This window comes from Mytilus californianus, unplaced genomic scaffold (assembly GCF_021869535.1).
Source record: "Mytilus californianus isolate M0D057914Y unplaced genomic scaffold, xbMytCali1.0.p SCAF_9, whole genome shotgun sequence".
NCBI classification, from domain to species: domain Eukaryota; kingdom Metazoa; phylum Mollusca; class Bivalvia; order Mytilida; family Mytilidae; genus Mytilus; species Mytilus californianus.
The window spans coordinates 33,476,583-33,499,858 of record NW_026262745.1 but is presented as its reverse complement, the minus strand read 5'-3'; the positions used below and the strand labels follow the sequence as shown (position 1 = coordinate 33,499,858).

At 32.8% G+C, this 23,276-nt stretch overlaps 3 protein-coding genes across 3 annotated transcripts; 1 reads left to right on the top strand and 2 right to left on the bottom strand.

The window, feature by feature from the left end:
- Nucleotides 1–373: 373 nt before the first annotated feature.
- Nucleotides 374–8,490, bottom strand: LOC127715107 (carbohydrate sulfotransferase 1-like). Its single transcript, XM_052221152.1, has 3 exons — nucleotides 8,411–8,490; nucleotides 3,687–3,861; nucleotides 374–2,600 (listed from the first exon to the last, which is right to left on the bottom strand). The coding sequence occupies exons 2-3, from the start codon at nucleotides 3,842–3,844 to the stop codon at nucleotides 1,745–1,747; spliced, it is 1,014 nt and encodes a 337-aa protein (XP_052077112.1). The 5' UTR covers nucleotides 3,845–3,861; nucleotides 8,411–8,490; the 3' UTR covers nucleotides 374–1,744.
- A 1,099-nt stretch (nucleotides 8,491–9,589) lies between these two features.
- Nucleotides 9,590–13,390, bottom strand: LOC127715123 (uncharacterized). Its single transcript, XM_052221167.1, has 3 exons — nucleotides 13,289–13,390; nucleotides 12,970–13,071; nucleotides 9,590–9,953 (listed from the first exon to the last, which is right to left on the bottom strand). Exons 1-3 carry the CDS (start codon nucleotides 13,377–13,379, stop codon nucleotides 9,739–9,741), a joined length of 408 nt encoding a protein of 135 aa, XP_052077127.1. The 5' UTR covers nucleotides 13,380–13,390; the 3' UTR covers nucleotides 9,590–9,738.
- Nucleotides 13,391–19,663: 6,273 nt separating this feature from the next.
- On the top strand, nucleotides 19,664–23,081 carry LOC127715073 (uncharacterized). Its single transcript, XM_052221099.1, has 2 exons — nucleotides 19,664–19,736; nucleotides 20,773–23,081. The coding sequence occupies exon 2, from the start codon at nucleotides 20,795–20,797 to the stop codon at nucleotides 23,009–23,011; it is 2,217 nt and encodes a 738-aa protein (XP_052077059.1). The 5' UTR covers nucleotides 19,664–19,736; nucleotides 20,773–20,794; the 3' UTR covers nucleotides 23,012–23,081.
- Nucleotides 23,082–23,276: the final 195 nt, after the last annotated feature.

The following is a 23,276-nucleotide window of genomic DNA, read 5'->3' as shown; positions in this document are numbered from 1 at the left end:
ACTCATACCACATCTTCTTATATCTATTGTGTTCAAATCATAGAAAGTCACAGTATAACCAGAAAGCAGTAGTCAAAGCCTATAGCAAAACATGCACATAGTAAGCTGTTAACAAAAATATAAAACAAGTAGCAAAAAGCCGAAATAAATTTAGACATGAGACAGCTGTGTTTTGTATTTACAAGCACTGCAAATACGTTTTGAAATCCCCACCTGCTATAGGTGTAATTCAATTATCACATTATACGTTTAATTTTACATCACTGTCTCTATGTGGGAAGTTTTATTACCCAGGCGCTATAAAGACCGCGAATTTAACAATTGAAATCCAATAATAGAAATTCAATAATTGTTTATTTCATTTTATCTGGAACATTGTTTTACACATATTTTTTTGCAATTTGGAAGAAAAGAAAGGAGGTTGGAGATGTATTTGATAAGTTCGTTCACAGATCCCATCGAATTTTGAGATGAGTACTATTTTTAAAACATTTTTATAAGATCTTTTCAAGGGTTAACATTAGCCAATCATCATTATGCAATTTTCAGTTAAAAAATTCAGAATCGTTTATTTTGACTACTGATACAATATGAAAACTAAGTGATTCACTTCCAGTGTTATCGTGTATTGTGATATACTTTTTTAGTCTTCAGAAACCCATACAATCTTTTTTGGTATGTCTGCATAAAACATCCTTCAGAAGAATTCAATTTAATTCTAAATAGAACTTCTAGAGGATTTTATCTTAAGTAAGTAAATATTTAATGTGCAAATACATATTGATTAATGATATAGTTCGTGTAGCCAAACAAGTGCATGTTTGAAACTTGAGAAAGCAGATCTCGAACTAATCTGGTTGAAATACATATCCTGTGTCCACGCTTAAATTACAATTGCAAGGATTTGTCAATGGTTATTTGAAGACCTTTCGGGATCCTTTGTTTTTATCGAAATGATGCACACCTTTAAAAAAATGAAGGCTGACATTTCATTGGCTGATGTAATAACTGCCAGAACAGAAAGTAGAATAGATTGTTGTCATATCGATGGAAGCGTAGACACAGGATCTGTATTTCATTCAGATTGAAAACTTACTTCCATCAAATTCAAATATCATCCTCCCGATGCATCGCTTTAGCTGTTTTTATTAAGCTTAAATTTTGGTATTACGTTGATTTTATTGCTTTTCATCTTTTGATGCTTGCTGGTTTCGAATACCTTGACATTCTGAATTGATTTTGTTCAAGCATATCTAGCCTGTTGTTGATAGTTTTTATGGTTTTATATACTATTTCATTATTTTGAATGAGGAGCCAAACCTTTTCTTTTCTTCGAATAATTTCTTCATTTAAGACATCACTGAATGCGACATATCACCGGAACTTTGTTTGAATCGTAACATGTGCCACTAGTTGAACAGGAAATGCTTACCCTTCCGGATCACATGTCTCCCCGGTTTTATGTGAATCCGATATGCTCAGCTTTAATGTTTTTGTATATTGTCATGTAAACCGTAAACTGTAATTTGTTTTTCTTGTTGGTCATGATGGTGACTTATGTGTCGTTTTATTCCCCCTCCTAAATTTGCAAAAGTCGGGATCCTTCAGCTGTGAACTTTAATCTTAATTTGACTTTACAGGGTACAACTTTTGAGATCAGGGTTAAATGAAAAAATATAGCCGCATGTTAGGTGGATACATAACAAGCTAAATTATGTGTCCTATGACAGTCGCTCATAATTAATTAAACTGGAATTTCTTGTCCAAAGTGAAATTGTTTGTTCGTACCATTATTCAGATAAAGCGGGATCGAGATATTTTTCAACATGGTTACATCAGAAATTTGTAGATATCCAAGTCTGGAATATACATGACTACACGACATGTCCACAGTGTCTACAAATGACATATCAACTAGTGTCCTCCACCGATCTACCAATTCTTTCGAGTTATTTTTAGGTATGTAGTTCTTTGCTCTTTCCTTTGTAGTTGTCATCTTTATTAAGGTATCTACATGTCTCGCAGTTAATGTCAAGTTTAGATAATTATATAAATGTTTAGTTTCTCTCATCAGGTTCATTGTAAAAGTTTCATATTTCAAAGGTAACAGCTTTTCTGGATAATAATGCAAAAATATGGCAAATGTAATGGCGTCATTAAAAATACGTGCACATAAATTTTCTGCATGGTCATTTAAAGATTCAAATGTATTCTCCTTTGAAATATAAAGATTTCGTCTTTGTGATCGGATAATACCTCTAGGATCTCTGTATAAGTATATCATTTTTAAGTTGTCCAATTCAGATAGAGCTTTGTTTAACATAAATATTGGTGTACGAATTGTTTTTATAATAACGAGTTTTGATTTTATGCACATGTCTTCTAATAACTGCAGAGTTGCTCTAAATCTACTTGGATAACGATATTTCCCATAAATTTCTCTTTTATAACGTTCCTTGAAATAAAATATGTGCTTCCCCTGTATCTTTGTGCTCTGAAAGATTTCTTCATCCCAGTACTCTAAGGGAATTTCATTTAATTGGCAGGTAAACCAAGCTCTCAAAATATGTTCCGCAACTGTTAAATATGTATTTAAAGTCCTAAAATATATTGAATAGATATAAGAAGATGTGGTATAAGTGCCAATGAGACAACTCTCCATCCAAGTCAAAATTTATAAAAGTAAACCATTATAGGTCAAAGTACGGTCTTCAACACGGAGCCTTGGCTCACACCGAACAGTAAGCTATAAAGGGCCTTTTTAAAAATGTTTTTCATTTCCATGATAGATTTGAACAAATTGTTTAAAAATCACAGTTATCTGTCTTTTGCATTAATCACAAACAGATAATTTAGATTATTATGTCAGATGATAGAATAGTATTATGTGGAGGATTCTCCCCGAGGGTATCACCACCCCAGTAGTCAGCACTTCTGTCTTGAAATGAATTATCATTGATATGGTCATAATTATAAATTAACTGATCATAAAACTAAATTTTTCGAAATACTAAGGATTTTCTATCACAGGAATAGATTACCTTAGCTGTATTCAGTGACAGAACCTTTCTGATTTTTGGGTCCTCAATGCTTTTCAACTGCGTACTATATTTGGCCTTTTAAACTTTTTTTTATTCGAGCGTCACTGATGAGTCTTTTGTAGACGAAACGCGCGTCTGAAGTACATTTTTTTTATCCTGGTATCTATGATGAGTTTATTATACAATGTATAACAAAATCCAGGTTAGTTTGAATGTTTCCTAATCATATTGAGAGGTTACTCATATGTTTTATATTATCATGTTCATCTTTAAATAAAACGAATCACTAAATTATAGCTATATTAAAGCATGTTCGACTGTCATTTTCCCTTAATAGTTTGTTGAAACTCATTAAAACGTTGCCCAGTAATAACTGTAATTCTCGATATTTTATTTTGTCAAACTTCCATCATTTGTCAAAATACTATTCTGGTAAATAATTTTTATTTCGACATTCTTTTTATTTCATATACTGTTACATATCATTAATTTCTTCCAATAGATTTTCACACGAAAAATCCAGAGACGCCTTTTTCCCTCTCAACATTAACCTGAATAATTTTGATATATTTTGCACTATTTTTTGTAAAAGACATATTTTATGAAACTATCCACTACCAAATATCCCTATTTGAAAATTGTTACCTCATACTGCCGTCGGAAAAGTGAAGTACTCTGTGTCCGAATTTCAAGAAATGAAGGGGTTCGAAAACATAAAAAACACTATCATCAAGCTTTAAAATATTGCCAACAAAACACGATCCACTTCGTGAGTATGTTACTAACACAACAGGGACAGGCATGCGGTTTGGTTGTAAACCTACAAAATAAAAAAGAAATTAGCGCTTCGCTAAATCCAAAGGCAGGTTAACTCAATATTATGCCGTTTCTTTATATTGTAGATTGCCTATACATATGTGTGAATATGATTACTTTAGAACATAAAAGAGCGCATTTAAGAGTTCGACCAAGTAAAAAAAAAAATACCTCGGAAGTATATGACACGAAATATAAAACTGAAAATGAAATTGAAGAACCTTCCTTTGCCAAAATTTGAAATGTTCCCAAGACAATCCCATTATAGGGTATCTTTGACGAGTTTTTACAACCATTGGGTCGATAGCACTGCCGGTGAACGTTTCGTCTCCGAGGGTATCACAAACCCAGTAATATCTTTTAATATCTTTAATATCTTTTTCTGTAAATTGACTGTTTATAAAATGTTTAATTATTCGGAACACTAAAGTTGTTCTACCCACAGGCCTAGATTTTCCAAGTCGTATTCGTGTCACATATTCAGATGTTTCATTTTTAATGCCCTTAATTTCGTATTTGATTTGTCATTTTAATACACTTTATCGCTATTTGTTCGCCATTACTGGACATCACAAAAGTTCCCGTAAAATTTTGACGTCATAATAGAAAATATCTGACGCCACAATGGAAAAGTGATTGTTGTATGACGTCAAAAGTTCAAGCGGGACAGATTATCGGGTCAAGCGGGAATAGCGATAAGGTGTATTGTTTTGATTCGAGCACCATTGAAGAGTCTACTGTAGACGAAACGCACATCTGGCGTACCAAATTATAAGCCTGGTATCTTTAATGAATTTGTTTATACAATCCAATACTTCAAATACCAGGAAAATAAGGAGTTGACCGTTTCATGATGCTTGACCTCCGTCAGCCCGATGGAATGTTTTGCAACAGTCGACCATTCTGGTGTCTTAGTCTGCGAAAATATATCTATCGTGAGTAGAAACATATAGATTGCACCTCTGCATCAAGTGTGTTACGATATTTCTCCACTCGAGACCGTGAAATTTTAGATTTTAAAACGCGAGGCTTGCCGAGCTTTTTGAATATTTAAATTTAAGTGTTTAAAGTTGAGAAATATCGTAATACACGAGATATAGTGGTGGAATCTGTTTTATGATTTTCAGAGAATATCTAAACAATTTATCCTTTTTTCTTCAAAGATTTGCAGAAAGTTGTGTTCTTTATATGTGACGTCATCAGGCATTATCGCCTTTTTCCTGACGTCACAATAGGAAATTCAGAAGAAATCAAGAAAATTTGACGCGATAATTAGATTTCGACCAACAATCATTTGCCAAGAACAACGTTTTCTCTAGAGATGAGAAATATTTTTCTCACACCGGTCGAGAAATGTGAAAATAGAATGAAAATTAGAAACAGACATATCGATCGGTCAACCAAATTGTGTAGTGACAGTAAAACTGTATCAGTGTCTATTTCATTTGTTCTTCCTTGTATATTTTGTAATCTTACTTGCGATATTTTTGAGTTACGAGCCTCTATTTAGGAAGAATTTTTAATGTGTGTGACGAAACAAAGGGAAACTGATATATTCAGTTTTCATCTAGAAATTGACAACGAGGGTCGGTAGAGAACAAAATTTACGACAAAGGAGATAAGTTCAGCTTCTCAATTGTGAGTGTTCCATTTATATGTAGCAACATTCTAGCAGCGCTTGGATATGAAGTAACTATCACTCAGTTGATACGTTATTCCAGAGCTTGCATTTCCTATCATGATTTTCTTGATATGTCGTCGCTGCTTACAAGGAAGCTATAAAACAAAAAAAAGTTCTAAGTAGTGAAGTTGAAATCATCCCTTTGACAATTTTACGGAATCATCATGAGTTGACCGTTATAGAATATCTGTTTCACAGATGACGACGGATATGTTCCAATTGTCGTAACAACAATCACGACCTCTTTTTCTCGAATGTGACCTGCCGAATTTAATTTATTACTTATCACCGGGTTTGTACTAACACGAGCAACACGACGGATAGCAGATGTGGAACAGGATCTGCTATCCCTTGCAGAGCACCTGAAATCACCCCTGGTTTTTGGTGGGGTTGATGTTGTCCAGTCTTTGGTTTTCCATGTTGTGTTTTGTATACTGTTGTTTGTCTTTTGGAAGTTTGTTTTTTTGCCATGCTATTGTTATTTTTTTCGACAGTTTGATTATCCCTTTATTATCTTCCGCTTGTGAGTGTGAATGTCCCTTTTGTATATTTCGCTTCTCTTTTAACTGTTTACAAACTTAGAATCTACGAAATGCTAAGGATTTTCTACCCCAGGAAAAGATTACCTTATTTGCAATTGGCAAAATATTCTGGAAATTTTGGGCCCTCAATGCTCTTCAACTTCGTACTTTATTTTTCCTTTTTATAAAATCTTTTTGTTCGAACGTCACTGGAACTTTTGTAGACGAAACGCATGTCTGACGTATACAATTATATTAATAAGTTTATTGTAATGGTTCATTACCCACATCCAGGTATGAAATAGACCTTCCAGTATCAGTTCAAAATTGGTTTAACTGTAAAGTTGACCTATTGATGTCCAGATGTATTCTAGCTGGTTTCTATATCCTCATTTGTGCTTCTTTTTCTTTTTTTTTTTTTTTTAAAGTTTATTGCTTTTCAACATTATATTAAAATAATATCGGATTTCCCATATTTAAATTTAAGCACCAATGACAGATAAATTACCGATATGCACATATTGTGATTTTCATTTTTGACACGAATGAATTATCAATGAAATCGTCATATTTGTTTAAGTTGTTTATAACTGTTAAAACACATGTTGCTTATTAATTTCCTTTTGAGCGAGATAAATAGGTGTAAATTCTTATAATATCAGTTCAGTTCGTATTACAGATGTTGACTTCATTGATAAAACTAGAGCTTGTCCTGGAAAGAACTTGGTCATGGTTTATACCTTGGTACCACTGCTGGTTGACTTTGTATCCGCCAGGGTATCATTAGCCCTGTACTCAGTATGTCTGTGGTGACATGATATAACATTGATAAGGTCATTTATTGTAATGCTACTAATTTTAAAACATTACATCATTCGAAACAATATGGATTTTCTACCTCAGGCGTAGAAGGCCGTGGCCGTATTTGGCACAACCTCTTGTAGTTTTTTAACGCTCATCAACTTCGTTCTTGATTTGTCTTTCCAATTATTTTGATACGAAAACCTCTGATGTGTTTATGTAGACCAAAAATGATAAGCATTGTGTCATCAATAAATTTGACACCCAATGTGTCGATTATACTGCTGGTGGATGTTTCGTCCCCATCACTAGCCCAATAGATAGCAATTTTGTGTTGAAATGAAACATCTTTGATACGAATTACTAGTATTTGAATTGACTTCAGGCCTAGGGTGACGGGAATGTTGCATGTCATTCTTTAATAAAAGTTTTCAAAAATTTCAAAAGCTTTAAATTATAGACCAATTGTAGCATACAGAAAACATCAGCTCTATCGACAATAAGTTCGTTTGTTGTTCGTTCTAAAAAGTAACAGTGATCACATTCGGTGTTTATATGGTAATTGTAGAAGGATACATCTCATCTGTAACCATAGAAAAATCTTTATGTCTAAATATCTGCAGGTTTTGTTAAAAGTATCTATCTTATATTTCGTGCTTTTTAAAATAAAGTTAATCTTTAAACTATTTTATGGCAGTATAGGAACAAATCTGCTATAAGTAATTCCTTACCGGAATATAGAGTACAACTTGATCACCAAACCTTTTTTTTCTTGGCATGTCCAATTTATTTGTTTTTGTATGTTGTATTGCCATATAAGGTATTGTCACGCTTCAACGAATATAGATGTACTCCGTTTTGAAAGAAAACATTTGATTGTTTGATTGTTGGTTGCTAAACGTCCAATGGAAAATATTTCATGCATGTTCAAGACGAGAAAAAATTAACAATAATACAAAAGATAGGTCCTTATTAGATGCCATCCAGAATGAAGTTCGGAGAAATTTGATTTCCACTGGAAAATGAGGGTATAGTAGATAGGGACATATTTTGCCTTGCAACTGGCTACCTACCGACCCCTAAAAGAGTTGTTGAAAGGGTTCTTAACGTGCAAAAAGCATGGAAATCTCTCTACACGATGCATCGGATTAAACGTCCACATTCTGACCAGACGTGACTAGATATTCGTACAGCCCGCACAGCCAAACGAACACAAACCTTTGGCAAGGGTTTTACTGCCGGTCGGAAGAAGACCATAGTATCCATTTTTCTATTCCCCAGTTAGCATTGAGGACAAAACATTTACTTGTTAGATGATGTGAAAGTGGAGTATATAGAGTAGATAGATCATAAATGTCCAAGGATACAAACAGTTCATTAAACTCACCTTCGGTGTGGGGTATAATTATGCAAAGGTCTGAAAATCAACTTTTCATAAGATCAAATAAAAGTTTGCCAACCAGTATCCAATTAAGTTCCAGCTGAAGTGTAAGGTACCTTTTCAATTTAAATACAGTGTATGTCATAAATGATAAGTACGTTTTACTTACCATATTTGATTTTATAAATTAAGTACACTCCAACAAACAATGCAATCACCGTAGTGACAACCTTGATTACCCGTTTATGTTTTAACCTTATCATTTGTGGTAGGATAAATATCATCCCATAAATGTATGAAACATATGTCGTTGTTCCACTATTGACATTTAGTATTAAGCAAAATTTGATTCTATTGATAAAACCATCAAATTTCAATATAATGCAGGTATGTCGATCCTTATCGTATTCATATAAATAACAACAACAGTAGTAAAACTCTTCAAAAATACTAGGCGTATAATGTTATATGCCAGACGCAAGATTAGTAAAAAAAAATCATCTGTGGTGTCTCCATTAAAACAATTTGAAGGCCAAAATAATTAAAAAGCTGAAGAACATTAAACAAGTAAACACTTTTGTAAAACATGAAGTCGACAGCTATTGTTACCCTCTCCTGATATTCGTGCATCATCCTTCACACAATTCCAAGTTATTTCAAGTGGCAAGACAAAGTATCAAAGACAGTAAAATGATTAAAAAAAGAAACGGAAGATACAAAGGGAAATTCCAAACTCATAAGTCAAAGACAAACTGGCGACGCCATTGCAAAAATCGATAAAGGACGAAAAGACAAACTGGGGACGCAATTGCAAAAATCGATAGAGGACGAAAAGACAAACTGGCGACGCCATTGCAAAAATCAATAGAGGACGAAAAGACAAACTGGCGACGCCATTGCAAAAATCAATAGACGACGAAAAGACAAACTGGCGACGCCATTGCAAAAATCAATAGAGGACGAAAAGACAAACTGGCGACGCCATTGCAAAAATCGATAGACGACGAAAAGACAAACAAGTCTATAAAACACTAAATGACAAAATGAAGATTTTGAGGTGCTCCGGATGCTCCAGAAGGGCAAGTAAACAGATCCACTTCTGGTAACCGTCAACTGTTAATCTTCAGATTGACAATAGTGGACAGGTGAAACATGAAACATTTTAAGGAACAAGCAGTTATCCGTAAAATTTTAAAAGTAATAATTGAGGTCTTGCTTCTTTATATTTGTGATGGAGTATTTTCAATTTATAGAAGTCAACATAGGGTAAGAATAATTGCCATATCGGATCAAATTCACCAAGGCGTAAATAATTGAGACGAATAAAAAAAAATTCAACAACATTAAATGACTGAATGAAATTGTGTAACAGGTTTATTTACATAAATTACAATACTGTAGCTGTACAAGCAATACATTTTCAAGTTGAACCTTCGTCATTTTCTTTCAAGTTCTCTGACGTCTGAGTAAAGCATTATTTAGTATATTTATTGTTACTCAGTCTCCCTCATTCATCCCTCTGTAACGTTGAGTATCTCTAATAGCTTCGAGCGCTCTGTTCAGTTCCTGTGCTTTAATACTCAAATTACCAGTTCTGCGTGAAACCCTTCCAAGCTGTTTTGATTTGATTCCAATCCCATCGACTTTTCCAATCACCTTTTGCACTCCGTCATGAAGACTATTTTGCTGTGATTTGGAGTTGTAACCTAGGACTAGAAAATATATTCAAATTTGATTAAAAAACTGTGTTAATATTTTTTAAAAGAGAGAAATCACATGAGTATCTATGACAAACAAATATAATCCCGGTTAAATTAGATGTAGGTTAAACATGAGAAATTACCTCCCCCCCCCCCCCCCCACCAGTTTTTGGTGGGGTTCGTGTTTGCTTAGTCTTTAGTTTTCTATGTTGTGTTTTGGGTTCTATTGTTTGTTTGTTAATAATTTCTTTTTTAGCCATGGCGTTGTCAGTTTTTAATCGACTTATAAGTTTGAATGTCCTTTTGGTATCTTTCGCCTCTCTTGTACAGCAATGAAATTAGATGCAGTTTAAACTTTAACGACTCAGAAACCAAACAAATCACTGCGAAGATCACCAACGTACTCATTTGCAAGCCAAGACTTCAAAGATTGACAGGCGCCTAAAGTGAAGATGAAATTCCAAATAAAGTTTTTAAAAGAGGGATTCCATTATAGCTCTTCAACTGTTTCGGTTCTTATACATCCTTGGCTATCAAATATTTGGCATTGAGCGTTCCTGATGAAGGTAAATGCAGAAAAGCGCCTCGGACGCATGAAATTTATAACGTGTTGTTTTTATTTTTTATAATGACCAAAAGTCGACGAAAACAAACAATATCATTGCCAACAAAAAACGAAGAAAAGACAAAGGAGATTTCGCAAAATACCATCAACAAAAGTTTGAAATCCCGAAACCCTCCAAAAACCTGAGTGAATACAAATGCTCCGGAGGTGCCAGCATTTCAAAGTCCATTAGTGACAAATGCAAAATATATATGATATTATACTGTTTGTAAAGAAAACAAGTTCTATTTTTGATAAACATATGGTGTGAATTGGGATGTGGGTGATTCGATCAAGAGACACTTACCCTGTCGACGCACCCTGTCTCGCTCCTTTTGGAGTTCATGCGATTCCCTCAGTTTCTGTGTGTTACCTTGGTTTGTATTCCTAATCGATTTACGAGATTTGAACATCGGTATACAAAAGTCACCTTAATGTATCCTTCCTTCTTTTCAAATGAAATATGGTTAACGTAACAAACGCCGTTTTAATCGTGTTTAAATACGTTCATGAGTCATTTCTGGTGGTAAGGCATACAATAGTAGGGTGGTATATGTCCATTGTCTAACATGAGGCATTACCAAATCCGCGAATCATGTAAACTCTTAGATTTGAATAAATGTGAAAGTTTGAATGAAATCAAACGAATGCTCAAAAGAAATGATAGACAATGAATGTTGCTTCACATAAATGGAAACTTATTAATTGGAAAAAAGAAATCATATGTTTTTTTCGTAAAGTTTATTTCTCAATCAATCTACATTTCAAAGTTTCTATGTGAAAGATGTGTGTGTCCGTGATACCGATATTTCAAGTTCAATTGGATAGATACAATTGGCATAATCATCAAAGTTTGCATTATTCAATGATAGGACATCGGTTTTATAGCTGAAAATCACGTTGAATGATAATGCAACTTCATTCTCCAGAGAAGCTCCTGTAGGAGGTCTGCATCACAATGTAAAAGGAACAAATCTCCCATAGACACTGCATTTTCAAAGAAATATATATCGGCCGTTTGAAAATTTACATATACTAGTATACCTGCATACGGAGTATATATATTCGATATTTTGATCCGATATTCAAAAGCTTTAGTTTCCAAACATAACTCCTTGAGAGGGTTTCTGCTTACAAGGAAGCTTTTGAACCATGTGTTCAAGATGGTAAAGTTAAAGTCATTCTTTCGAAAGATTCGACGCCATCACAAGTTGGTTAACCGTTATGGATGGAAATCTGTGTCACAGACGACAACGGATATGTTCCAATTGTCGTAAACACAATCCCGTACTCTTTTCCTCGGCTGTGACATCGCCGAATAAGTCTCATTACCGAATCTGGACCTACAGTGGCGTTGTCAGTTTATCTCGACTTATGAGTCCTTTGTATCTTCCACCTCTTGTACATAAATATGTGACGAGGTCAAAGAAGGTTTGTATATATTTGCTCAACTGTCTTTTTATACTTTGACAGATGGACGACAAAATCCATAGCAAGAATAAACATTTCATTCAATATCTGTACCATCTATAATCGTTTTGATGAACATTTTTTTCTACATCAAACCATAAAGATTTCAAAACAACAAATAAACAAAAACAAAAAAACAAACAAACCAAAAAGTCCTTTAGGCTATACTCTTTTTGTAAATGACTACAAAAAACTGTGTTTCGTACTGTGATTAATTCATGTTCTATTTAATTCCGTTTTCGCTTGAAGAAAAAAAAACAAACACCGTCAGATGGAAACAAGTTTTTTAGAAAAAAATTAAATTAAAGTTATCGTTTTCCTGAAGTTTCGTCAATCTCAAACTGATCATATTGGAATTATAAACTAAAAAAAAATTGGATCAATGTTTAGATGAAAGTTATTTATGTTTGATTACAGGAATGATTCTAAAAAGGACTTAATTTGTAGAATAGATATATTAAAAAGAAATCACCACAGTTCAAGTATCGAGCTAGAAGAACTTGTAGTGACTTTCTTTCAAGGAAAAATGGCAGATTTCGTAATTTAATGATTTATCCTGATTGGTCGTTGTGTGCAGTCAATATCTTTATAATACTAGACACTCCGTGTACTGTGCATTATATCAAAGGCCAAATAATATATAATAATAATAATAATATATAATAATAATATAAGTCTTTCCTACGTTATAAAAAGACACGTTTTTAAGAGCAGAATTGATAGTCAATGGAGATAAGTAAAAAAATGCTTTAATAAAAGCACAGGGAATCATTTTGGACTAAACAATATTTGCCTATATTTTTTTTTAATTTTAACAAGGTTTCATTTTTGAATTCTTCTTTCTCAAGTCTGTATATCGAAAATGTTAGTATGTAAAACAATTGGAATTTGTAATCTATATACACTGACTATTAAACATTCAATGTTAATTTTCTATGTTATAATGTTTCTTACCAGAACAAACGAGTTCGTCTTCACAAGATTTACAGTCACAATCACAATCCCAAACCCAAGATGACAAAATTACTGTACTGTCCCAACACTGTGTATAGTTCTCTGAGATGAAAGAATAGAATGGTGAAAATGTGTTAATATCGTAATCAGAAAATATTAAGTGCAAAAACAAAACAATCAAAATGATCAATTTAAAGATATGAAATGAATATTCTTTAACGGATTTTGCTACAAATAAGGCATGACATTAAGACTCATTTTACATACACTATATTTACACGATTAAAAACGATCATTTAATAAGTTTTATTCTGCTTACCTTTGATGTCATGATTGAGTGATTCACATGGTAAAATATATACAGATGCCACTACTACCAGTGTTAACAAGCCTTTAACCTCAAATGCCATTTTCTAGTTCTGCAAATATATTTACATATATACAATGTAGATAAATATTGTCCAAGAATCCAAAAAGCTATCCTGAATAAGACAGGGTGACTGCAAATTTAGCAAAGCTCACCTGAAAGGCACATAGAATAATAAAAATGTGTACTTAGAAACTGATGGACAGACAGGAAAGGTAAAAAGTAAACAATTCTCATGTTTGTTCAATAACTCTCTAAGAACATTTTAATAATAACGAAATATAGTATGAAGTTTAATTCGGGGATACTATCCTTTAACATTTTGTTCTTTTCATAGCAATGAATATTGTCAAAATTATTTTAATCTAAATCATATGAAATAAATGACTTTCAGTCAGATGATATTAATAAAAAGAAAAATATGCAACTAAAAAAAGAAAGGTTTACACAAAAAAATACTGCATGGTGCTCGCACCTAGATGTTTAATTCTTAATTCTTTAAAAACAATTATGTTTTCATAGTTAATGACTTTTAACAAATTTTTTAGATCTAAAACAGATAGAATGAAATCAAATAATAGCAATACAAAGAAAATATTCAAGTAGAAAATAGTTGCGCAAAAAGTACTACATGGTGTTCACACCTTGAAGTTTGATGCATGGTAATCTCTTTTTACTCCGATTTAGAGGTAACATATTGTTACCGTTGAAAAGTTGTCGAAAAACTATTTTCTAAAACACAATTGAATTATTCATGTTTCATTCAGTTCACGATATTGTAGATATTTGATAAAATCTAAAGAAATATTCTTAAATTCACCTTGGGGAATGATAATTTCCAAACAACTATAAAACTACAAATATTTTAATTTAACACTAATAGCATACAGAAAGCTTATGTATAATGTATAAACAATCAGATTTACACACCTAAGGGATCCTATGAACTTTGGAGGTATTTAGAACACATACTACGTTGTTCTTTATCATTTTCGTAAATAAAAGTACATCTACAATTCCCAAGAATTAAAAGCAGATACTAGTTTGAACATACGTGAAATGTGTGTAGCAAAATTGTCACCTAGACTTCTAACATCCGGTATTAAGACCGAGGCTGAGAGTGGGGTCCCGTTTGGTTATAAATGAGGGATGAACAAATATGCAACCACGCCCGTTCGTTAAAGGGGAATTTTAATCCGATGTTCCGTAATTGGAGAGTAACATGCTCCCAACAACTCTTTGGGGTGTCATGTATGTTCAGTATGTGACCTGTTGCAAGGCATTATTTTTGACCATATACAACATGCCATTATCTCCTATTCGCAGTCCCATTCCCACCACCAACCACAGTCAACTCGCATTAGAGAACCTATGTTATTGTTTAATTTGCTCTACTCCTGATATCTTTGCCACTGAACGTTAATCAAGCAACAATCATTTAATCAATGAATATAAGAGAATATCAAAATTTAATGTATTTACACACGAAAAATATTTAAAATGTTGTCACAAATCATGATCATTAGTTCCTTAATGGTTGTTTCAAAGCTGTTATTATTTACGTAATGCAGATATCAATCAAATACTTTCAGATTTTATGTGCAAGCTAGGAAATCAATATTTATGAAGTTAAATAGCAGTTGTTAGTGTTTAAGTGTGCATGTTTCTAGGTGCAAAGTCAAATTAAATGAATTCGGGGGAAAATCCATCAATTTCTTTCTTGTTAGGGAAACTTTGGTTAAAATATACTTTTCGCTTATTTCCCGCTGTTGTTGAAATCTATACGTAAAGAACTTCTTATTTTTTGAATGACTATCTTAAATTTTTTGAAGAAAGTGTATTTGTATTGTCCAATCATGATTGCTTCATTTATTCATTTATTCATTTATACGAAGTAAAAATGAGAATGTGTTGTATAATTCAAAAATAGTCAACCATTCTATTCAAAAACAAAGGACGAAAATAGATATCTCAGATTAACAGCTTACTAAAGGGCCTTCGGTAGTAAAAAAAAGGCAAAACACAATATAGTAAGCTGTACACGGTACACGGTAATAAAAATATGGAATACTCTTGAGAAGATGAAAGAGGAAGACAAAACATAGAGCTCTGTGTTTTATATCATTTTGTTTGTTGTTTTTTGTTGTTGCTTGGTAACGATCCGATGTCAATATCAACTGATTTTTACAGTCTGTATAACTGTACGATAAGAACATTTTCCATGTATTGGGAAGGGTTAAGCGCTCAAAAACATGTATAATAAACCGTTGGTAGGGTCAGTCTTGAACTTGCAGTGAGGTTAGAGTTTTTCTCTATGTCGAAGGCCTCACTTGGACTTTGAGATGCGCGAAGAGCAGTAATAAAACAATGTTATTTTGTTTTTGATTTTTTCATTTGTGTTACATTTTTCTGTAAACTTACTATTTATAAAATGTTGAATTCTCCTAGACATTAAGGTATTTCTTCCCCCAGATATATTGCCTTGGCTTTGGCACAACTTTTTGGAATTTTCGGTTTTGAATACTATTTAACTTAGTATTTAATTTGACCTTCCAACTGTTTTTTAAACTAGCATCACTGTTGAGTAGACGAACGAGCGTCAGGCCTGCACAAGTATAAGCTTGGTATCTTTGATGAGTTTTTGTTGTCTGTTATTAATTAAAAGGCTTTCTGTTTAAGGTTGCTAGCTTAAATCAAACCATTTCTTTTGAATTGTACATTATACATGCTGTTTATCAGAGATAATTTCCTCGTTTGATGAAAAAACGATGATACAGCCGTAAAAAAATGAAATTTGAAATAATATCAGATTACCAATTTTGTACCTTAAATGAAATAACAAGAGTGTTTGTGTTCTCTGGGTTTAGTTTGAGAAACATTATTTTGAACGAGGCCCGCGTGTAGCATGCAGTTATAAGGTAATATGTAGAATAGCAATTGTATAGCCTTTTCTTTGATTCGGTGACGACCGCTTGCGTCTGGTACTATTTCAATCTATGTTGATTTAAAAAAAAAACTTTTGTACACAAGTGTTCCCTGTGCGTTCGTTTATATGTGAATTAATATAAAAATAAACACAAATGTTAAAAGACGTTGATAAGTCCCATGAAGGATGAAAGCGCTAGACTTTTAACATTTGTGTATATTCTTATGTTAAGTTTATTTCAAATATATAATTATGTACATTACTGAAGAAACACTATATAAATATATAAATAAACAAATAAACAAAAATGATAATAAACATAATTGGACGAATATCATTGATTTATGTTTATTAATTGTAAAATGTAAAAAAAAAAAAAAAGAGATTCCTCTATTTTGTGTATTCAATCACTTACCTTAATAAATGTATCCAAAGGCTTTAGGATTTCTGATTTTATTATTTCTTATTTCCCTTTTTATAATATTTCAGTAACAGTACACATGAATCAAAGTATATCTGTTTTTTTTTAATTCCCAGGGCAATTAATATAACAAATAAACAAAGAAAAAAATTAAAGCAGTGCTAAAGATATAAGACAGAGATACATAATTCGTTCCGGTTTTGCATAGAAAGTAATCACGACTTTTTCTACGCAGTTTTATTTTCTTATTCTTATTAGATACTTATTTTTTCTCATAGGAAAGATGCCCATTAGGCAGTGTGTGTTTTGTGAATAGAAGATTTTGACACTTAGTACGTAAAAATAAACAATTTTTTTTCCATTGGTTATTCAATTTTTTTTTGTGCACACGAAAATTAGTAACAGTCGTTCTATTGGTCTATTCCCGAATTTTGTTAACATAACTTATCCTTGTTTTGAAGTCGGTTTGTTTTGTTTTCCAATTTAATCTTGTCAAATTACAACCAAGAAAATATAACTTACTTTAACTTTGAATGCAAAAGCGTCGAGAATTAATTAAGAATTGTGGGGAAGTATTTATATTTGATTTGAGATTTTTCTTCTGTATTAACAACTCTATCTATTCATCGAAATTGATCTCTGAAATAGTTTTAAAAGCTCCTAAAATGTTTTAATTATTGTTCCATTTAGCCAAAGATACGGTAGCTTTAAAACCATTGGCATACAAATTTAATTGGATTAGTTAACTTTTGTCTCTACAAGCCTGTTGTATCGCCTATGTTCAAACGAACGAACTGTCACCAATATTGAATAAGTACTAATAGTGCCTTCTCTCAATCAAAATATGTTTGATTACCTTAGTACTCTTCTAGCTTTAACTTTACAATCGACTTCATTTATCAAAATATCATATGTTTATCTTTTAAACCACTTACATTGATTAATATACATACATGTATTAGATATTTATTTAGAAAACCATCTCTTCACATTGAGGACACGAACCCCGGCGCGTCTTCAAGATATTTTGTTAACACATACAAATACAGGTTAAAATACATGCAATTGAAATATTTATCATCATTTTATTAACAGTATAGAAAGAAGTACTAAAAGTAATCAATAAAAGTATTAGAATATGTAGAATAATAGGTTACATAATATTTATTGCTTCATAATTATGATATACAAAATAATAGAGATATTGCATATAGCTCTTCAATCGTTTCGGTTCTAATTCATCCTTGGCTTATCAAATATCGGCTTTAAGCGTTCCCGTTGAAGGTAAATCAAGAAAAGCGCTTCGGACGCATGAAATTTATATAGAAATATTTTCATTTGTTTTGATATACTAGATAAGCTGTAAAATTGTTATAGTTATGCAAATTGTTATGCCTAGTTTATAATTTTTTATACATTAAAACTATATAATATAAGGCAATAGTTTGTTAAGTTACTAGAATATTGTACATAATGTCTGTCATGGATTGTTTGCAGTCATTGTGTTCTTAGCCTCGACATGTATTACATATCAGAAGGGTCACACTGTCTCCCTATTTCTTCTTTTATAAAACCTCCATTATCGCTTATTATTTTGAAAAAGTTTTTCATGCAGCAGGTGAATAAAAAATAAAATGTTAACATTTTGGTTCAAAAGCATGGTTAAAACCAACAAATACATTTTATCATTAAATATCATAAGTTGGGCAATTCAAAAGAAAATGGCTTAAATCTTCAGTTAAACTTTGATTTAACATTTCACATCATTAAGTTTCCGACACGACGTCATTGAAATATTCAACGATTTGTCCTAGCAAACACCTTTAGACATGAAGCTCACTGTCGTTTAAGCGCAATTGCTTTCCCGGCGCGATATTAAGAGTGGATGCAAGGCTACTTTTAGAAACCACAATTTCATAACATCTTGTGTAAAAATTTTGCCATGACATTTTTTATAGAAAACTCAATGTTCGCACAATCGTTTGTAAAACAGTTGAAATAGTACATAGTTAATAGTGAACTTTTTTCATAACCATTCATGATAATGAAAATAACACCTTGTAAATATTGTGCGTCCGATCTGCTTTCATGAGGAAAACATAAACCCTACACATTTTGAAAGCCAGGAATGTATTAGTATTTCAATACTTGAGTAGTTATATGACTACCATAATCGCCCCTTTAGTTTTCATTTTTCCGAATTCATTTTGTCCGGTCTTTTTATGAGTCTAAAACAGTTTTGAATCTGAATATTGAATTCATGGTCCTCTAAAACTACAGCCAAATTCATGTAAAAATAAGGTCTTGTAATGTTTCAATTTCAAATCATGCGACGGCGATGTTTCATTCCAACTCCTCGAAGATTTTCGTCCGTCCTTTTCTGGAGTAGAATAAAGATTTTATATATGTTAAAGGTCTTAAATATCGATAATAAAATAAATACACATAAGGAACTTTTATCTAAAATTTGATTTGACATGCATTTTTAAGGCAGACAATGGAGTATAGTATGGAATGGGGGCCTTCATTCCTTTATTCTTTAACCTTTTAGACAATTTTCTCTATTCTTTATTTACTTTGAACCTTATTCTCTATTATTTATTTACTTTGAACCTTATTCTCTTTCTTCATATTTCAGCACCCTATTATTCTCTATTCTTTATATTTTTGCCCTTTATTCTGCACTTTTTGCCCATTATTCTCTAATCTTTAAACCCAACCAGACTCTGTGGAGAGTTAAGAAATTGCAAAGATCATAGAATGATCATGACTATTTCTACGGGACTGCGAAATTTAGATATTGGTTTTATCAAAAATACGGTACCGATCATGATAAATTCAACTTAAAAAACCTGTATCCTCAAAGAAGCTACTGTTGCGGACTCCGGGGGCAAGCAATAGATTTTTGCATTAAGAAAGTTATTCTTGGGGAACGGATAATCCAGACGACCAGAATTGATTTATATCTGCAGTTTACAGTCAAATGTACTTCCGCTTTCGTTTTACAAGTAATATTTCAAAATATATCAGATACGATAGACTTGAACATTAAGGTTAGTAAAATTACCTGGCAACCTAAGTTTTGTGTGCTGTGGTTGTCCATTTTGCACTTTTCAATGAAACATACATCACAAATGAATATGTTGAATTTCTATGATTATTTTTTTCCTGAGTCATTCTTGGTAATAATTTTGAATCAGTTGATATCAGTTACTACTATCAAAACTAATAAAAATAATCATTTAAGGGCAATGAATCCTTTAAGAAATCTTCTGACAGTTTTGGTGGATTACAATTAGATCCTGACTTTCCAAGCATTTCTGCTCCTCTCAGATATTTCCAATCTGCTAAAGCTGTCAAGAAATTTGCATTTTCAATTGGTTAACAAGTTTTAAGTTTTCAAATAGTTTGGCCCAGAGCATCACTGGAGGGACATTTATTGTCAAAATGTGTATCTCGTGCACTGAAATTGGTACAGTTAGTGTTATTAACCTTATTGTTTATTTTTAGTCATGTCATGTAGGTTGATATATCGAATAAATATGAGATATGATTCGCAAACTAAAATTAAAACTCAAAATAATGATTACTTTAAATGGTTCGTGTATTTCTATTTATTAGTATCAGATTGTAACGGGTCATTGTCAAAGACTGTTATCGACTAGTATAGAATTCATTCACTTAAATAAAACATGCACGTATCATAAACGGAGCATCACCCCTACACAATTAAGTATCCTTTTTTATTTTTTATCTATGTATGATGTTTTCTGTTGTCAAGATTAGTTCAAGCAGGAAAAGGACCACAGTTTTTTTACGGATTTTATTTAAGTCTGGCTTCTGGATTAGTTATTTCATATTCTAAGTTTATTTAACATTGTAAGTTTATTTCATATTGTAAGTTTATTTCATATTGTAAGTTTATTTTATATTGTAAGTTTATTTCATACACTAAATGTTTTAATTCGGTATATTGCATATCTTAAATATCTAATTATTTCTTGATCAGTTATGTTTGCTTTTAAACTGACTTTGCATTATTGACATAGTCAGTCAGCTTTTTTGAAATTATTATATTTTATCATACAGTGCATGGTAAGAAGACGTAGACATGTCTGTCGAAATAATATACAGCAGAACCAATGAGAATTTGAAGTCAGAAAATATTAACGAAACATTTTTGAATAAATCAGTTATCCACAATTTATCCGACAGTGTTGAAGCATCAGAAGTCATTTCTGCTATCCTTGGTGCCGATCATGTTGATAGTGAAGAGTTAGCTTTGTACAGGCAGTCGACATTTATTTTGGAGTGTTCATGTAAATACGTCATTAACATGGACTCATTCGCAGCGGGAAGTAGGATTGATTGCTCTGCGTCACCTGAAAGTGATGAAGATCAAATGATACAAATGAAGGATATAGAGATTATTTCCAATGTTGATGATGCCACCATAGCTGGAACTAAGCTAATTATTGATACTTCTAATTCCCCATCAGGATTTACTCTTCTTCGTCCATACACATTATCTGTCAATGTTAACAGGCATGAGACAAAGGGGTGCCTACAGTCGTGTGTCGAGTTAGAAAGTGGACCCTATTTGTCTAGTGAGAGGTATATCCAATATAACATGGAGCTTGTCGCTGACATGGACAAATATTCCCCACCGTCATTTCACGCTGGTGAATCAATGCGTCATGGTCCATGTGTTATGTTGAACTACGCAAAACATGGGAAAGATTCTGACATGGCTATTGGTTTGAAGTGTTCCTCGTGGCCAACAGAATCTCTAGAATGGGTCACCAGAATAAGAAAATCTAACTGGCCGGATCAGCAATTGGTGAACAAGATCAAACAGATGCCTTGCCATGTATTACCGGTTGGTCACCCCGAGTCGGAAAAATGTGATTTGGAATGGCGGTTCGCTTATGTTTTGCCAGAGAGAGAATTAGTTTGGAACTTTAACGATGTTCAAATTCAGTGTTATGTTATATTCAAAACTCTGATTAAAGAGTTGTTAGATCCAATTGCTCCCGAGGAAATAAACTCTTTTCATTTAAAAACTATCCTTTTATGGCTGTCTGAAGAAATTTACGATTGGACACCAAAGCGTTTGATCGATTACGTGAAGAAGTGCTTAGATCACTTGTATAAAGCTATTGCAGAAGGACACTTGTCGCACTATTTCTTCAAGTCGCGAAACCTTTTTTCAGGTAAACTACAAAACAAGACAATGAGAGCACGTCTTCAATCGGAAATTTTGCGGTTGAAGAAAAATGTTATATCGCTCTTTTTGCAGTGCAATTGGCAGTACAAAAGAGGAGGCCAATATCTCTCAACCATTCGTTTAGTCGAACATAATTTATCAGAGAAAGAGGTTTGGACTGTAGGCCGAGCAATTCTTCAGCAGGGGCAAGATGAATTCAAACGCAACAAATATTCGCATGCTAGGTGCCTCAGTATGGAAGTTGCTTTGTCAATTATGTATCTCCCAGTTACCTATGAAAACTTAATAAAAGTGATGGAAGAAATTGGAGAACAACTGAAAGAAAATTTAATGTCAATTTATGCGTTGAAGTTTTTGTCCATACGCCTTGGAATGCTTTTACTTGCAGAAGCCAAACATACAGCGGATAGAGAAAAGCGTCAGCATCTTGGTACAGAGGCAAAGGGGTTCTTTGAAATCGGATTCGAACACGACATATTAGCGTCTTGTATGTATTCACTGACATACTACTATCAGACAAGAAATTACAGCACGGTTAAAAAGTTCTTGAATGAACTATTTGGTAGAAGATTGGCCATTCGATATGCAGGAACTCCTGGGTTAATTGACTGTGGTAATCGCGCTTTGATTTCCCCAGATATGTATGAGGGAGTTTCAGAGCAAGACATTGCAAATGAGAACGATATTGCTTTTGATGCTGTTTTCAGCTGCTCTGATATTATATGCGTACCTCCAGCTATGCAACTAGAATGTGCACTCTTAGATGGTAATTCAAATTGGTGTTTTTGTTCAATCCATCCTCTAGTATATGCCTCCTATATGCAATTTCAGGTAGCATCTAATTTAGATGACGTAAACGAAAGGAATATGTCTATAGATCATTTGCTTAAAATGGTAAAATACATCGAAGGAGGGGATGGTGGAGGATTTGTAGATTACCATCGGCATTACAATATTCTGGGATATTGCTATTTCATTATCAATGATTTCAAAAATGCCTTGAAATGGTTCGGCAAATCGCTGCAAATCTGTCCGACAAGTGGCAATGCTGCTGTCTATCAATTGTGTATCATGATATTAAACATCACAACTCTTAGATAATCTTGTGTATTCAAATGAATAAAGTCTTGTATATATCCATGCAAATAGAATAAAGACCGTAAAAATCACGTATTTATAGACTTAAATGATGAACCTGTGGACGCAACATTCTGCAAGAAATTTAATCAAAACACTAAAAAGAACATAAGATATTATGAACATGGCATTAAAAAAAAACATACTGTTCAATTTCTGAAAGTTTACCAAATAGAAAAGATATTGTTGTAAGAAGTTAAAATGCTCTAGTCTGATAATCTGCGGTTTC

Excerpts from the sequence above, each read along its gene's own strand:
- LOC127715107 (XM_052221152.1), bottom strand. The coding sequence starts at position 3,844 with ATGCCTGTCCCTGTTGTGTTAGTAACATACTCACGAAGTGGATCGTGT. Across the intron at positions 2,601-3,686 it reads TTTTCCGACGGCAGTATGAG|GACTTTAAATACATATTTAA; the intron begins GTAACAATTTTC and ends AATATATTTTAG.
- LOC127715123 (XM_052221167.1), bottom strand. The coding sequence starts at position 13,379 with ATGGCATTTGAGGTTAAAGGCTTGTTAACACTGGTAGTAGTGGCATCT. Across the intron at positions 13,072-13,288 it reads ACTCAATCATGACATCAAAG|AGAACTATACACAGTGTTGG; the intron begins GTAAGCAGAATA and ends CTTTCATCTCAG. Across the intron at positions 9,954-12,969 it reads AGACGAACTCGTTTGTTCTG|TCCTAGGTTACAACTCCAAA; the intron begins GTAAGAAACATT and ends TATATTTTCTAG.
- LOC127715073 (XM_052221099.1), top strand. The coding sequence starts at position 20,795 with ATGTCTGTCGAAATAATATACAGCAGAACCAATGAGAATTTGAAGTCA.